This window comes from Gymnoscopelus braueri (assembly GCF_963280865.1).
Source record: "Gymnoscopelus braueri genome assembly, chromosome: 13".
Classification (NCBI taxonomy): Eukaryota; Metazoa; Chordata; class Actinopteri; order Myctophiformes; family Myctophidae; genus Gymnoscopelus; species Gymnoscopelus braueri.
In genome coordinates this window covers 2,733,077-2,748,076 of record NC_137615.1, presented here as the reverse complement: position 1 = coordinate 2,748,076, position 15,000 = coordinate 2,733,077, and the positions used below count along the sequence as shown (strand labels likewise).

Here is a 15,000-nt window from a genome sequence, read left to right as displayed (position 1 = left end):
GGGATGGGGCGCGCACGCGACTTCGCACAGGGCCCCGCATTTCTCCCAGACGGCTCTGTTCATAGCGCGGCACCGAGTGCTATGAAGCTATGAACTTGTAGATCTGCTATTTTTGAAAAATCGAGAAAATGTGTGAAAATTAATATATTTATTTTCTTTTAAAGCAAACATTTTTAACTCAAATCTTTGCTTCTGGGGGTCCCTGGAACAACATATTTTGAGATGAGGGTCGGCGGCCAAATACATATAATTTTGGGGGGTCCTTGACATGAAAATGATTGAGAACCACTGGTATAGCAATTTTTTTTCTGAGGTTTTCAGAAAACTGTTAGGATTTAGAAGACATTTGTACAATCCCCAGAAATAAAGATTGGAGTTACAAATGTTTGCTTTTAAAAAATGTATATATATTCAAAGATTTGCACACATTTTCACGATTTCTCAAAAAATAGCAGATCTACAAGCGAGTACCGCGCTATGATAAGCTTGTATATCTGCTATTTTTGAATAGCCAAAGAAATCTAAAATGACAGAGTTACGTTTCCAGATTGAATGGGTTAAAATGATAAAGCTCTATATTCTGATTCTCAGTGTTTGTTCTCCATGTCTCTTTATTAAACACATTGTGTTTTCAGGTCAGGATACCAATTTCTTCCAATCAGGAGAGAGAACTAAATATATACTATACATAATGTATTCCTCCCCTCCCCTCCCCTCTCCTCTCCTCTCCTCTCCTCAGGTATTTTAAACATTGTGATGGTAGTTTTGTGAATGGAGAATGGACCGTGTTCTGGTTCGGTCTGTCAGACATGAGGGACTCCTATGAGCTGGTGGAATACGCCAAGAGCCTCCCTGACTCCTTCATCACCTCCTCCTGACTCCTCCATCACCTCCTTTTCTATGGATTAGTCACCTCATTTTTTAGTTTTTGTCTCATTCCTAAGCCAATAATTTGATGACCAGCGGTTCCGGTAGGAGACACAAAGGAGACTCTTTGTGTCTCCTACCGGAACCGCTGCCGGTCATTTTGGGGTCATTTTGAGGGTGAACGATCTCTATAAATACCAATCCCATTGATATTTGCTTAACTTGCTGCCGAGCCAATCAAATGAAGCTATGAGAAACTGAACAGGAAACATGTATGCTGCCCCCTTCAGGAAACCTGGGGGACTACAGCTATGAACAGGGAGTAATATTATGATGAAGTTAATGATCAGTGTGTTCAGACATCCTGAATGCTCAGGAACATCAACATGGTTCATTCCTCATTAATAATGATCAGTGTGTTCAGACATCCTGAATGCTCAGGAACATCAACATGGTTCATTTCTTATTTACTGAACACAAGGAACAAATAAATAAGTGCTGCTCTAACCTCTGGACTACTGGTTGTTTTTATAATTAATCTGTGTTATATTTACTGTTAGACATAATCTACCATAAATATGTGTTATACCTACTGCCCCCTATAGGACACACACACACACACACACACACACACACACACACACACACACACACACACACACACACACACACACACACACACACACACACACACACACACACACACACACACACACACACACACACACACACACACACACACACACACACACGATGTGTCTAATGATGATATAAATAAGCAATTATAGCAATGAACTTTATTCATAGAGCTCTTAGCGAAACTAAAGTTACAAAGTGCTTTACATGAAAATCACATCAAATCAAATAAACACAGAACAAAAACGTGTGCAAAAAAGTGCAATAAAGTAAAAAAAAACATGAGAATCGAAGATTTAAAAAAAAAGATCTAAATGATGGAAAGAAGCAAAAGGAGAAATGAACAGAGGAAGCAGACGATGCCCACATAGTGCTTAGAGGTGAAGAATGTGCTTCTCAAACATATATATATATTTCTGGGGACACGCTGCAATCCCCTCCAGGACCACTGGGGGTCCCCGGACCCCACTTTGAGAACCACTGAATCACAATCATTAAAATAACACCAACATTGATCCGTTTTAATAACTCTTAAGTCATCTCAGGGTTCTCCTGGACATTTCATCACAAACAATGAATAATGAAATGCATGAACAAATAAAGAAAAAACGAAAAGAAATATGAAAAATCATTATGTCTAAAACTCTTTTATTACTGATACAAATATAATGTCTGTGGGAAACCATGTTTGCTTTTTCAAAGTCATATCATATAAAACGTTAAATAAATGATATAAAATACATCTTGATTTCTTTGGTGATAGAGGACATTACATGTTATCAAACATGCTGTTATGAATGTTTGAGATTATTTACATTAAAAGCTTTTCTAGCACCAAAGCAGTCACAGTGGTGTACATACACATACATATAATAATACATGTATTTATAAAGGTTAAAGTGAGTGTGTGCATACATCTTGTACATTGCTGTATTTTATGTACATACTGTTCTATACTGTTCTGGGTACTTAAAGGACGATTTCACCCATCTTCATAGAAATGGTCCTCACTAATGCTCATGATAAAATGGCACCAGGCGTCAATTGGGTATGGCAGGGTATTGCAGCTGCCATACCCTGGCTCCAGGGGGAAAAAAATATAAATAAAAAATATATATATTTTTTGTTTTATAAAAATAAATCCATGAATGTCTCTGTCTATCTGCGTTGATTATTCTGTTATTAAATTTCATTAAAATAACTACCAATGCAAAATGATTGCTTTCACAGGGTATTTCATTCTTCACAACTGCTTGTATCTCCCCTATTCTCCCCTATCTTGTCAAATGGTATATTCCCAGGCCCAGCCTGGGAATCCCAGGTTCAACACAGGTGCAATGCATTATTGTTAATTAGCAAGCAGCAGAGGCGCGTTTTTTCAATAGCAGACAGGCTGTTTTATTTACTTGTGAACAGTGAATTTGAAACAGTATGCCCTATGTTGTTATTTAACATTTCTAACGCTATTGTATATTTGTCTCATTCTCTTGCACTGTTGGCATGGTATGTGGAAATAGAGGGGCTGAGACTGCATGCATTTGAAAAGGCTCATGTTGTCACACAATACATATCTGATGTATGGCTGAAGCATTGCATTTAATAGTAGCCTGTGATGCAGGTGTAAGACCATGTGTTATAGGTATAATGTATAGTTTTCTATGCATTTTGGGAGTGTTTTAGCAGGGTTGACCCCTAAGCCGTGCGGCCGAAAAAGGGCCCCCCCAAAAAGGGGCCCCCAAATTTGTTTCCGTCGCGCGCCCCAGATAGTTAACCCTGCCATACCCTAGCTTTTACTGAACTGACGCCACTGGGCACCATATTTTTCTACTCTCTCTGTGTCTCAGAGGAGGGCTGTGGACAGTTCAGAAACTCGTCTACCAGTGACATCATCAATGGGGAATCCAAGTTAATAGAAACGACGGGCTTTCTTTCCCTGGAAAGTTATAGCATGCTATAATGGAAGCCATTGTTCTCACGTTAATAAAAATCAAAATTAAAAAATTGAAGAAAAAAAAAAAGGTTCCTAATGATGATGTCACTGGTAGACGGGTTTCTGAAGTGTCCACAGCCCTCCTAGACACAGACTGAGTAGGAAAAAATGACACAATTTAATCAGGAGCATTAGTGAGGATATATTATATGGATCTACGCGCTGTGGAAAATGTATCACGGCGGTACGGAGGTTTCACTATTTATTGCATTTCTTATGGTCACTCGAGGGATTACTCCTAGTCTCCTCAGAGTGAGACTAGTAGCTCCTAACCTCCTCGGAGTGAGACTCGTAGCTCCTAGTCTCCTCAGAGTGAGACTAGTAGCTCCTAGTCTCCTCAGAGTGAGACTAGTAATGTAGCTCCTAGTCTCCTCAGAGTGAGACTAGTACTGTAGCTCCTAGTCTCCTCAGAGTGAGACTAGTAGCTCCTAGTCTCCTCTCAGAGTGAGACTAGTAATGTAGCTCCTAGTCTCCTCAGAGTGAGACTGGTAGCTCCTAACCTCCTCAGAGTGAGACTAGTAGCTCCTAGTCTCCTCAGAGTGAGACTGGTAGCTCCTAGTCTCCTCAGAGTGAGACTAGTACTGTAGCTCCTAGTCTCCTCAGAGTGAGACTAGTAGCTCCTAGTCTCCTCAGAGTGAGACTGGTAGCTCCTAGTCTCCTCAGAGTGAGACTAGTAGCTCCTAGTCTCCTCAGAGTGAGACTGGTACTGTAGCTCCTAGTCTCCTCAGAGTGAGACTAGTAGCTCCTAGTCTCCTCAGAGTGAGACTGGTAGCTCCTAGTCTCCTCAGAGTGAGACTAGTAGCTCCTAGTCTCCTCAGAGTGAGACTGGTACTGTAGCTCCTAGTCTCCTCAGAGTGAGACTAGTAGCTCCTAGTCTCCTCAGAGTGAGACTAGTAGCTCCTAGTCTCCTCAGAGTGAGACTAGTAGCTCCTAGTCTCCTCAGAGTGAGACAACTATTCCACACTCTCCTGAATGCTACAGTATATAAAGAGTCTGGAACTACAATAGAGTCTGGAACTACACCTCCCAAAAGCCCAGAAAGGAAGCTGTCATCGGTTTGTAATTTCTGTACATGAAAATATATGTTATATCTTTATATTTAGTTTTCTAATTTTCATTTCTGATAAGCAGCAAAGCTATATAGGATCTGATTATTTAGATTTATATCAGGACAAATTTGCGGGACTGTAAAGACAAAACGGAAGCGGAGAGGAAGAGGCGTCTCATCCGCTTTATCCCTGGATCATTTTCAGAGCTCAGTTACTCCAGACTGGATGATGGAAGCATTTAAACAATGAGGGAGACAATGAAGTCTATCGGCACAATGTGGAAACTAAACTGAATAAATCTCTCCCACCTTGACCACCTGACCAACGTCTGACCAATCAAACTGTCCGAACGTCTTCGGCTGGTCAGAACATGTGGGAGGAGGAAGAACAGCCGGACAGAGGACAGGAACAGCCAGAGTTGTGAATGCAGTCATACTGTAGTTGTTGCCTACCCTCTCCTCTCTGCCTACCCTCTCCTCTCACAACAAACGTCGGACGTCGGGCTGGAGGCCTGTAGACCACTCCCTCCTGACCTCTAGGCGTCCGTATCACTGGATGAGAAAAGGTCAAAGGTGAGCGGTCAATTGGGTCGTGTTTTAATTCCACTTATTCTGATCACACATATTCACTAAATCAAAGAACTTCTGATCAGCTGTTTGTCATAAAATTAGGTAGTGTTTCTTTAACAATGTCCAGTAAGCATCCAGAAATACACACATTCATTGTTTTCATGTGTTGTGTGGTGTGGTGTGGTGTTGTGTATTGCTGTTTATTGTTGTGTATTGTTGTTTATTGTAGTGTTGTGTAGTGGTCTCACCAGACTCTATTCGGGGTAGTGTGGTGTAGTGTTGTGTATTATAATGTATTGTTGTTTATAGTGTAGTTCAGTGTAGTGTAGTGTAGTGTAGTGTATTATAGTGTATTGTTGTTTATTGTGTTGTGTAGTGTTGTGTAGTGTTGTGTAGTGGTCTCACCATCACAGTGTATTCGGGGGCAAAGGTCACTTTGTGTCTCTCCTGAGATCCACTGCTGCTTCCACTGACACTGTTCTTACGCATAATACCTGGAATAGAAGAGCAACACAACCATTACCATAATACCTGGAATAGAAGAGCAACGCAACCATTACCATAATACCTAGAATATAATATAATAATTACCATAATACCTGGAATATAATATTCAAAACCTCCCTCAAAACCCACCTCTTCAGAACTGCTTTCCCCACCTAGCTGATCTCCTACCACCCTAGTCTCAACTTTTGTTTTATTCCCTGGCCTTCTGTAGCCTTTTTAACTTTTTATTCTCTGCATTTTCTTATTAAAGTTGTTTTGTTTTGATTGTGTTCTACTTAGTTTAGCTTTGTAAAGCGACTTTGAGTACTCAGAAAAGCGCTATATAAATTCCAGGTATTATTATTATTATTATTAATCATTACAATAATACCTGGAATAGGCTACAACATAATTATAATAGCTGGTATACAACAGTATACAATAGTATAGTATAGACATATACTAGCCTGCACTATGCAGAAACAACAACACAAGGTCACAGTATGTCCTCACAGTATCCCTCCTAAAGCACACCCCAGTATGTAAGCAAAAGGTTTTCACACAGTTACTAATTGACAGTATATAGTATTAGTAACAGAATGATTTAATTCTAAAAAGTTACACAGTTTTTAGCCTTGAGATCTGCGTTTTTCACAGGCAAAAAAAAAGTGATGAATCAACCCTTAGCAGCTCAAACCAACCCTTCCATGTATGTGTGTGTGAGCAACATGATGAGCTACATGTTTTCTCCTCTACTTAAACATGGCCATGACATGTTCAGACAAAAACGTTTGTAGTTTGAAACGCTGAGGAAGGCCTGCGTGACGAAACACTGAGGAAGGCCTGCGTGACGAAACGCTGAGGAAGGCCTGCGTGACGAAACACGTCCGTTTTAGCTATAACCATTATTTTATTAAGAAATAGCAGATCTACAAGCACGCTATGAGCTTGTAGATCTGCTATTTTTGAAAAATCGAAGTTTTTGCAAATCTTTGAATATATATATATTTTAAAGTGAACATATTTAAGCGATAACAATTAAAAACACATATTTTGTGCAAAATTTACACATGGAACCCGTAAGGGTCCATTTGGTTCTAAATTCCATCAGTCATTTATCTGGGGATCCCCCTGAACCCCCTTAATGACCCTTGAGGGGGTCCCTGCACCACATGTTGAGAACCGCTGGTCTAGTCTTCATTTAGAGTGTATGATGCAAGCTGTAGGGATGTTTAAAGACAACATGTGAATAACGTGTGTATGGTAAAAGTGTTAGTACATTGAAGACGTAATGGATGTAATAGAAACAGTTACTTCATTAAACATAGAACAATGTTTGGATCCAGCTGATGAAGGCCAGTATTTAAGAAAGCCATTAGTGAGGACAGTGTGCAGGACTTCCTCCTCTTCTCACTACATCCATAGACCACGTACTCCCTAGCTTTCAGATATTGAGAAGGTCGATTTTGTTTTTTGCAGAGCCAGTGATGCCTGTAAATTGCATCTGTTAATCGGTTTCCTTTCTGAAAAACGCTCTCCCCCCATAGACGTCGTCGTCGTCTTGGTTTCCCTGCAGTTTCTCCGACAGCTTATCTTTGGTTTCCTCCATTTTCCGGGACAGTCGTTCTTTGGTCTCCTCCATCATCCTGGCCGAGAACAGCTCTCTGCTTTCCTCCGTCCTCTCAGAACACTCACTTTCTCCGCTCAGTTTTTTCTCCTTGTTCTTCTTCTCCTTGCGGTCCTGGAAGAACTGCTTGACGGAGGGGGGCGTGGCCATGAGGCCCCGCCTCCTCAGGTACTTGACGGTGAGCAGGGTTCCTCCCAGGGTCACGGCGTTCCTCAGCGGCGTGCTGATGTGGTACATGGCGTAGGCGGTCAGCAGGTGACCGCTGGAGGAACCTCTCAGGAGGCCCACGATGGAGTCCGGGACGCAGATCAGCTCCAGGAACGGCACCAGATTCATGCACTTCGTGGCAGCGTAGTAGAACGTCCCGTACCAGACGCAGGACGTAGCCACGTGTACGGGGATCATCACCTTTCCGTACTGTCTGAACATGTTCTTAAACCTCTGGAAAAGACCGACGGGCCTCTCCTGCAGGAGGAGGTCTGGAGATGTGGAGGAGGTAGCAGTCTTGGGGCAGACCTCGGTCCCAGGTTGTTCCGCACGACGAGGCTTGCTCCCTGCCTGGGTTGGAGGAGTGGTCCTGGGATGAGGTTCATGTCCTGGTGCCTGGGTTGGAGGAGTGGTCCTGGGATGAGGTCCATGTCCTGGTGCCTGGGTTGGAGTGGTGGTCCTGGGACGAGGTTTATCTCCTGGTGGTGCCTGGTGGAGCTGTGCTAGGTGTAGGGCTGCTGCCTTGCTGGTGTCAGACGTTGATGACCAGCGCTGAGCCGTGCGTTTGACCCGGCTGCACGCGGCCATGAAGGGAGGGTCAGACACGCCGAACGTCAACGAGCGCAACGCGACCGCCTGCCGCAAAGCCTTCTGGGACAGGAGGACACTCTGCAGCATCATCATCATGTACAGTACCTGTACTGGCCTCCTGCCTCCCACCCACCTCTAGTTCTGTGACTTACACCCCCTCACTGCGGTTCATCACACATGAACACCACACAGTCTAAATGATACCATAAGAGATGGATGCAATGGTGAACATCTGCAGCGTGCTCAATGTGTGTTTCAAGAAGCCCATTCGGTACAGCTGCTACCTTTATGGGACTTTAACTTTTTAGAGCCTTGATTTTATACCGGAAGTCAACGGACAGGCAGCTTGGCCTGATACTTTGTCCAAATATGGAGACGTCTGACATCACAGTGCTGACGCCATACACTGGCCTCCAAGTACTTGGTGCCTATTTCACCCATGCTGTAACGCCGTCGGTGAAATAGGCACTCAACTCGTTCTTATGATGTCATTAAATTCGTATTGCCTAACCTGGGCAAACAAACATTGTGTTTGGTTGGAGTATATGCTGCAGCCTTAATAAGCCACACCTACGTATGGACAGAATTTGTCCGAGAAGCTCATTTGGTACTTTTATACTTTATTTATTTAGTGTCATTACTGATTGCCCCACTGCCGCTATGAATTACATCTTTTATATACTTTAATTCCACGAACCGGCAGCAAATATGAAAATGTCTCACATCATAGCACTGACGTCATATCACTGACGTCATGGTACTGACATCATTAGACTGGCCATAGACTGGCCTCCAAGTACTTTGAGCCTATTTCATCAATCTCAGCTTCGCCCTCAATGCCCTCAATACCCGCTTATCTGGCTAAATACCTCCAAAGAATGTGCGACACCCACAGCCACAATACTAGAGCCCCCCCCCCCCCCCCCCCGTTCTTTAATGTGCAAATGAAAGGCACTGCCGACGTTCTTATGATGTCATTTGGTTCTTATTGCCTAATCTGGCCGAACAAAGTTCATGTTCGCTGGAAGTATGCTGCGGACTTAATAAATGCACACCTATCAACCAATCAGAAAGCATGATTTGACTAACCTTGTTTTATAATATGGTCTCTGTCAGGTGGAAACCTCACATGTCCAAAACGGTTAGTTTTCAGGATTCAAATTCAAACATTTCAAAAGTAGCAGATCTACAACAAGCTCAAAACGCATCTTGTAGATCTGCTCCTGACCTGATTGGCTGCGCAGGGGGAGGGGTATGTGCGGCGGTGCAGTGTGTCCTCCCTACCTGTAGGGGGCAGCATGCTGCGCAGGGGGGAGGGGTAGAGGCCCGTCTTGGTCGCTCGTCTCTGTCGGCTGTTGAGCATGGCGGCCGGCGCCACGATGCCAGGGGGTGGGACTTTACCCATCCTCTCATACAGAGACTCAATCTCTCTCTTCTGTTTGATCTGCAGAGTGTGGACCTCTGACTGATGTCTGGAGGGGGGGGGGGGGCTGTTAATAAACTATATTAACCCATTAAGACCTGAGGCCGACTCTACAAATGCCGTCTAAATCAGTGGTTCTCAAACTTTTTTATGTGTTTGGCCGCGGACCCCCATCTGAAAAGGTTTTGTGCCAGGGACCCCCATCTGAAAAGGTTTTGTGCCAGGGACCCCCATCTGAAGAGGTTTTGTGCCAGGGACCCCCATCTGAAAAGGTTTTGTGCCAGGGACCCCCATCTGAAAAGGTTTTGTGCCAGGGACCCCCATCTGAAAAGGTTTTGTGCCAGGGACCCCCATCTGAAAAGGTTTTGTGCCAGGGACCCCCATCTGAAAAGGTTTTGTGCCAGGGACCCCCATCTGAAAAGGTTTTGTGCCAGGGACCCCCAGAAGAGATTTATGTAAAAAAAAATCTGCTATTTTCCAGCGAAAGCTTTTCCCACCACAATACGGATGATGGGGTTTAAATGGTTAATCAATATTATTAACCATTTAAACCCTCCGAGTTGCCACTGTACTTGGACTGTCTATACGGCTAATCTCGTCGCAAAATCCCAGATCTACAAGCTCTGTAGATCTGCGATTTTTGGCTAATGTTCCCCCCAGAATATGGATGCAGGGGTTGAAGTGGTTAATACATATTAGTAAACTATAAGAAATGTACAAACTAAACTATAATAAACCATTAATCTAACTGTCAATAAACTGGTAATAAATGAAACTATTAATACAACATTTATACTGTCAGGAGGCGTGTGTCGCTTCCACAGCAGCCAATCACCTTTCCCGTAGCTCCTGCAGCTCCGTCCAGATCTCCTCGTCCTCGCTCTCCGATTGGTCGGAGCTGACGTAGGAGGCGGAGCGAGGGCTGCTGGCCGCCCCCTCCCACAGGCTGATGCTGAGTCGTCTCACTCCCCTCCTCCTCCGATCTTCATCCTCCTCCCGCTCTTCCTCCTCTTCCTCCTTAAGACTGGCACCAGCGTCAAAGTTTAGCATCATCATAATACGGACACTTCAAAATACGGACGATTTCTTGCTTTTTAGTGCGATGTGTGCGTTCTTGACTTGTTGTGGGGCTTTGTTTTAATCAGAGCGTTGAGAGCGCAGCTACTGCGCTCACCAGTGAAAGCGCACACTCGGAAAAAAATGAATCAATAATAAATAAAAAGGTGTCTGGCTTCGGGCCAGGCTCAAGCTGTAAAATTGCACCACCTATCTATCAGTCCAGAGGCCGGGCCGGGCTGAATACCACGGGTCAGGGCCGGGATAGGGCCCACATTTCCGGCCCGTGCAGGGCTCTAGTCCTAGTGCAGTAATGCTCATTATACCATGGAACCATTTCCGTCAGAATCCTGGCTACCAGGTCTGTTCATTTCAAACAAGATGTCAAACTTTTGTATTCACTTTTGTATTAATGCAAGAACAATGGCTTCTATTATAGCATGCTAACTTCCCAGGAAGAGAGAGGCTGTGGTTTCTATTAGCTTGGATTCAAATCCCCATCGATGACGTCACTGGTAGGCCGGTTTCTGAACTGTCCACAGCCGACCAATGAGACGACAGAGAGAGTAGACGGAAATGTGTCATCTTATAATGAGCGTTAGTGAGGAGCAATTATATGAAGATTCAAGTTTAATTGTACAAATAATTGCGATTAACGATTCAATTGTGTTTTTGGCATTGAACATTGGAAGATTATTATGAATAAAAATTACATTTCTGTTGGCCTTTTAGGCTGCATAAACACAGGGCAGGTACAGTATATAATTTAACTGAAATATACAAATAAATAATGTGCTATGGCCAAAACAGGCCATTAATAAGTGTATGCATATTTTTCATAATTTCATACTTTCTAAAATGTTCACAAGTAGCACAAATAGCCGATCTACTATTTTTGAACACTTTTGAAAATCTATGAATATTTTTCAACAGATTATTATACACTATAATTATGATTATTTCAATTAATTACGATTATGTAATAATGATTGTGACAGGCTTACTCCTCCTCTCGTCTCCTCCTCTCCTCCGCCCCGTTTCCTCCCCTCATCTTCTCGGCCCACGGATACGCCTTGCTCCAGTGGAGGCTGTTGTCAAGGTTACCGCGAGGCTCTCTCCCTCCTCCCCCTCCTCCTCCTGAGCTGGGATTGGACGAGCAGACCGTCATCGCGCCGACGCTCTCCTCTGATTCGCTCTGCTCCGTGCTGCTGCTACTGCTGCTGCTCTCCGATTGGCTGGTTACAGAGGGAGGCGGGGAACCGGCGGTGGGAGTGGCCACCGGGGGCGGGCGGGACTCCGCAGGGATGGGGGTGTGGTCTGGAGGTTTGGGGGTGTGGTCTGGAGGTTTGGTGCCGGGAGTGACCTGAAAACGACCCACTGTTCTTTGAGGAGACACCTCTGGGGAGAGAGAGAGAGAGAGAGAGAGAGAGAGAGAGAGAGAGAGAGAGAGAGAGAGAGAGAGAGAGAGAGAGAGAGAGAGAGAGGGGGGGTAATAGGAGAGAGAGAGAGAGGGGGGTAATAGGAGAGAGAGAGAGAGAGAGAGAGAGAGAGAGAGAGAGAGAGAGAGAGAGAGAGAGAGAGAGAGAGAGAGAGAGAGAGAGAGAGATATGCAGTAAAGGTGTGTTCCCACTGAAAGATCAAATATTTGTTGGAGCGGTGCTCCTTAATCTTGTCTTTGAATTCGCCGAAAAAGTGCCTTCAAACCGGTCTGAAGAAACCAACGGGGCTCCCGTTGTCCATTATGTTTTACAGTCTATGATGGGAACACACCTTTAGACACAGCAGCCACATTCCAACACTCACATCTCTGTCTCCTCCAGTGTGGGTGGCAGTGTTACGGTAAGAATGGTGACCTGCTGAAATACGTGACCATTTTGTGGACTCCACATAAGGTCAATGTGTCCCTACGTAAATCACTGCTGTTTGTTTATTAACAGCGTTAAACCTGGTGTTATTGAAAGACCTCAATGTGAAGTGTTATGTGAAGTCCACACCATGGTCACATATTTTGGCAGGTCACCAATGTCACCGTAACACCACCGTGCTGGAGTATTCTCATGTGGCAGCGGGACAGACAGTCCACTGGATGAATAACAGGCTTATAAAACATGTAATAACACGGTCTCACCAGGAGGGGGAGATGCTAGACTGTCTGACTCCGCAGGGATGGGGGTGTGGTCTGGAGGTTTGGGGGTGTGGTCTGGAGTGTTGGGGGTGTGGTCTAATTGTTTGGGGTCAGAGAGCTCTTTGCTCTTACTGGCAGAGACCTGGAAACGACCAACTGTCCTTTGAGGAGACACCTCTGTAGAGACAGACAGACAGACAGACAGACAGACAGACAGACAGACAGACAGACAGACAGACAGACAGACAGACAGACAGACAGAGTTAGAGACAGTACACAGTTCATTCCCTGGATAAATAAAGGGTTTAAACTTGATATAATACATATAGTGTAATAACAGAGTCTCACCAGGAGGGGGTGTTGTTAGACTGTGTGATTTGGTCTTCAGAGGCTCTGAGCTGGAATCTGCTGCAAGCTGGAGGAATTTAAGAAGACACACCAGAACAATGAACAGAGTTGACTTATGTTCACTCACAAAGAAAAGATTATTATGTTACTAAAAGGTCAATCTTAGAAATACATGAACACACACGTTGTTTGTATCTATCTATCTATCTATCTATCTATCTATCTATCTATCTATCTATCTACACTGTGTCTATATGTCTACAGTATCTATACCTACCTACCTACCTACATAACTACCTAAATATCTGCTAAATGCCTACATTGTCATTTTCTCTGTGCCTGATAACTGTAGTCCCAGTTTCCAGAAGGTGCCATATACCCATTTCCTGTTCCGGTTAATTTTCCCATATAGCTTAATTTGATTGGCTTGGAAGCAGATTTGAAGGGTCCATTTGGTTCCATTTGTACACTCTCAGAGTTACACACATGTAGGGGCCATTTGGAACCCCCTCAAAGACCCATGAGGGTCCCTGGACCACACTTTGAGACCCACTGGTGTAGAAGAGTGTTTCCAGTGAGTCAGCACCCTGACTCTGTTTGACAAAATCTTGGGAATATTGCGTGGCTTGTGGCGATTGGGCCCAATATTTAGTCCAGTGACCATGGAGCTAAAGAATGGTTCAGAAGTTGTAGCCACGTTCATTCTTCCATTGGAATCAACAGACTCCAACCAGCTTCTGGTCTCCTAAAAAGGCGGACACCTACTTCACGCAGATATACAGGAAGTAAACCGGAGATGGCATGTCTTCCTTTTTTGTTGTCTTGGATAGAGCCCAAGACGGAAATAACAAGACATGCCATCTCCGGTTTACTTCCTCGTGAAGCCTTTTTAGGAGACCAGAAGCAGGTTGCAGTCTATTGATTCCAATGGAAGAGTGAACGTGAACACAGCTTCTGAACCATTCTTTAGCTCCATGGTCACTGAACTAAATATTGGACCCGATCGTCACAAGACACACAATTTCCCCAAGATTTTCATACTAACATAGCTTTTTTCAGAGAGACAAATCAGGAGAAAGTGGACTTTATTATCGACCTTTCTCTGTCCCAGCAACACACTCTCGTGGGATCTAGTACCAGTAAACATAGATCTATTGTATTGTTTTATTGGATCTTGTTTAGTCGATACACTTATTTGTTTTAGCTCGTGCTCATTTGATTTTGCTATTCTGTCTCATCTGTTTAAGAAAGTAGGTAGCTGATATATTGCACTTTTACCTTAGCACTAGGTATACTCTTGGTTGCTTGTTTTTGCAGGAAATGCACTTAAGACTTCTGGTGATTAGTAGTTTTGTTCCCTACCTATGTTGAATGCACTTATTGTAAGTCTCTTTGGATAAAAGCGTCTGCTAAATGACTGTAATGTAATGTAATGTAATCTATAGCACCAGTAAACATAGATCTATAGCACCAGTAAACATAGATCTATAGCACCAGTAAACATAGATCTATAGCAACAGTAAACATAGATCTATAGCACCAGTAAACATAGATCTATAGCACCAGTAAACATAGATCTATAGGACCAGTAAACATAGATCTATAGCACCAGTAAACATAGATCTATAGCACCAGTAAACATAGATCTATAGCACCAGTAAACATAGATCTATAGGACCAGTAAACATAGATCTATAGCACCAGTAAACATAGATCTATAGCACCAGTAAACATAGAATTATAGCACCAGTAAACATAGATCTATAGCACCAGTAAACATCGGACGTTCGCGAGATTTGCCGTCAGACACCGGCGCCCACTTAGGAGAGCATTAGTAGGATTTGTGTACCATGTTGCCTCTAGTGGCTCACATTGGGATGGCGTATCTTCATAAAGTAATGATCTTTGATAGAGCCTATTGAAGTGTGTGTCTAACCTGGCCCGCTGTGGGAGCAGCTGCCCCCTGCTGGTCTGGAGGAGAAGAAGAAGGGAGGGCAGAGGACTCCGTACGCTGGAGCAGGGGGCT

At 43.8% G+C, this 15,000-nt stretch overlaps 3 protein-coding genes and 1 pseudogene across 4 annotated transcripts in view; 1 reads left to right on the top strand and 3 right to left on the bottom strand.

The window, feature by feature from the left end:
- Window positions 1-889, top strand: part of nags (N-acetylglutamate synthase) — a gene marked incomplete at its 5' end in the record, with an annotated part of 15,921 nt that extends 15,032 nt beyond the window's left edge. Inside the window, one exon of the mRNA XM_080448085.1 lies at window positions 740-889. Coding sequence (XP_080304211.1) covers window positions 740-878 — 139 coding nt within the window. The 3' untranslated portion in view covers window positions 879-889. The remainder of the gene's footprint in view (window positions 1-739) is intronic.
- Window positions 1-15,000, bottom strand: part of LOC308097960 (parvalbumin beta-like) — a 212,342-nt pseudogene that overhangs the window by 177,601 nt on the left and 19,741 nt on the right. The gene's annotated exons all lie outside the window — the stretch shown is intronic.
- The window catches only part of LOC308098673 (uncharacterized protein), a 41,171-nt gene continuing 30,412 nt past the window's right edge, over window positions 4,242-15,000 (bottom strand). Inside the window, 8 exon segments of the mRNA XM_080447080.1 lie at window positions 4,242-5,077; window positions 5,517-5,605; window positions 9,307-9,494; window positions 10,281-10,469; window positions 11,506-11,899; window positions 12,630-12,803; window positions 12,975-13,041; window positions 14,911-15,000. The exon segment at window positions 14,911-15,000 is cut by the window's right edge and continues 1,208 nt beyond it. Of these exon segments, the coding sequence (XP_080303206.1) occupies window positions 5,009-5,077; window positions 5,517-5,605; window positions 9,307-9,494; window positions 10,281-10,469; window positions 11,506-11,899; window positions 12,630-12,803; window positions 12,975-13,041; window positions 14,911-15,000 (1,260 nt within the window). The 3' untranslated portion in view covers window positions 4,242-5,008.
- Window positions 7,105-8,115, bottom strand: LOC308098056 (uncharacterized protein; the record flags this gene model as incomplete). The annotated part of the gene is made up of 1 exon (XM_080446276.1): window positions 7,105-8,115. The coding sequence occupies one exon, from the start codon at window positions 8,113-8,115 to the stop codon at window positions 7,105-7,107; it is 1,011 nt and encodes a 336-aa protein (XP_080302402.1).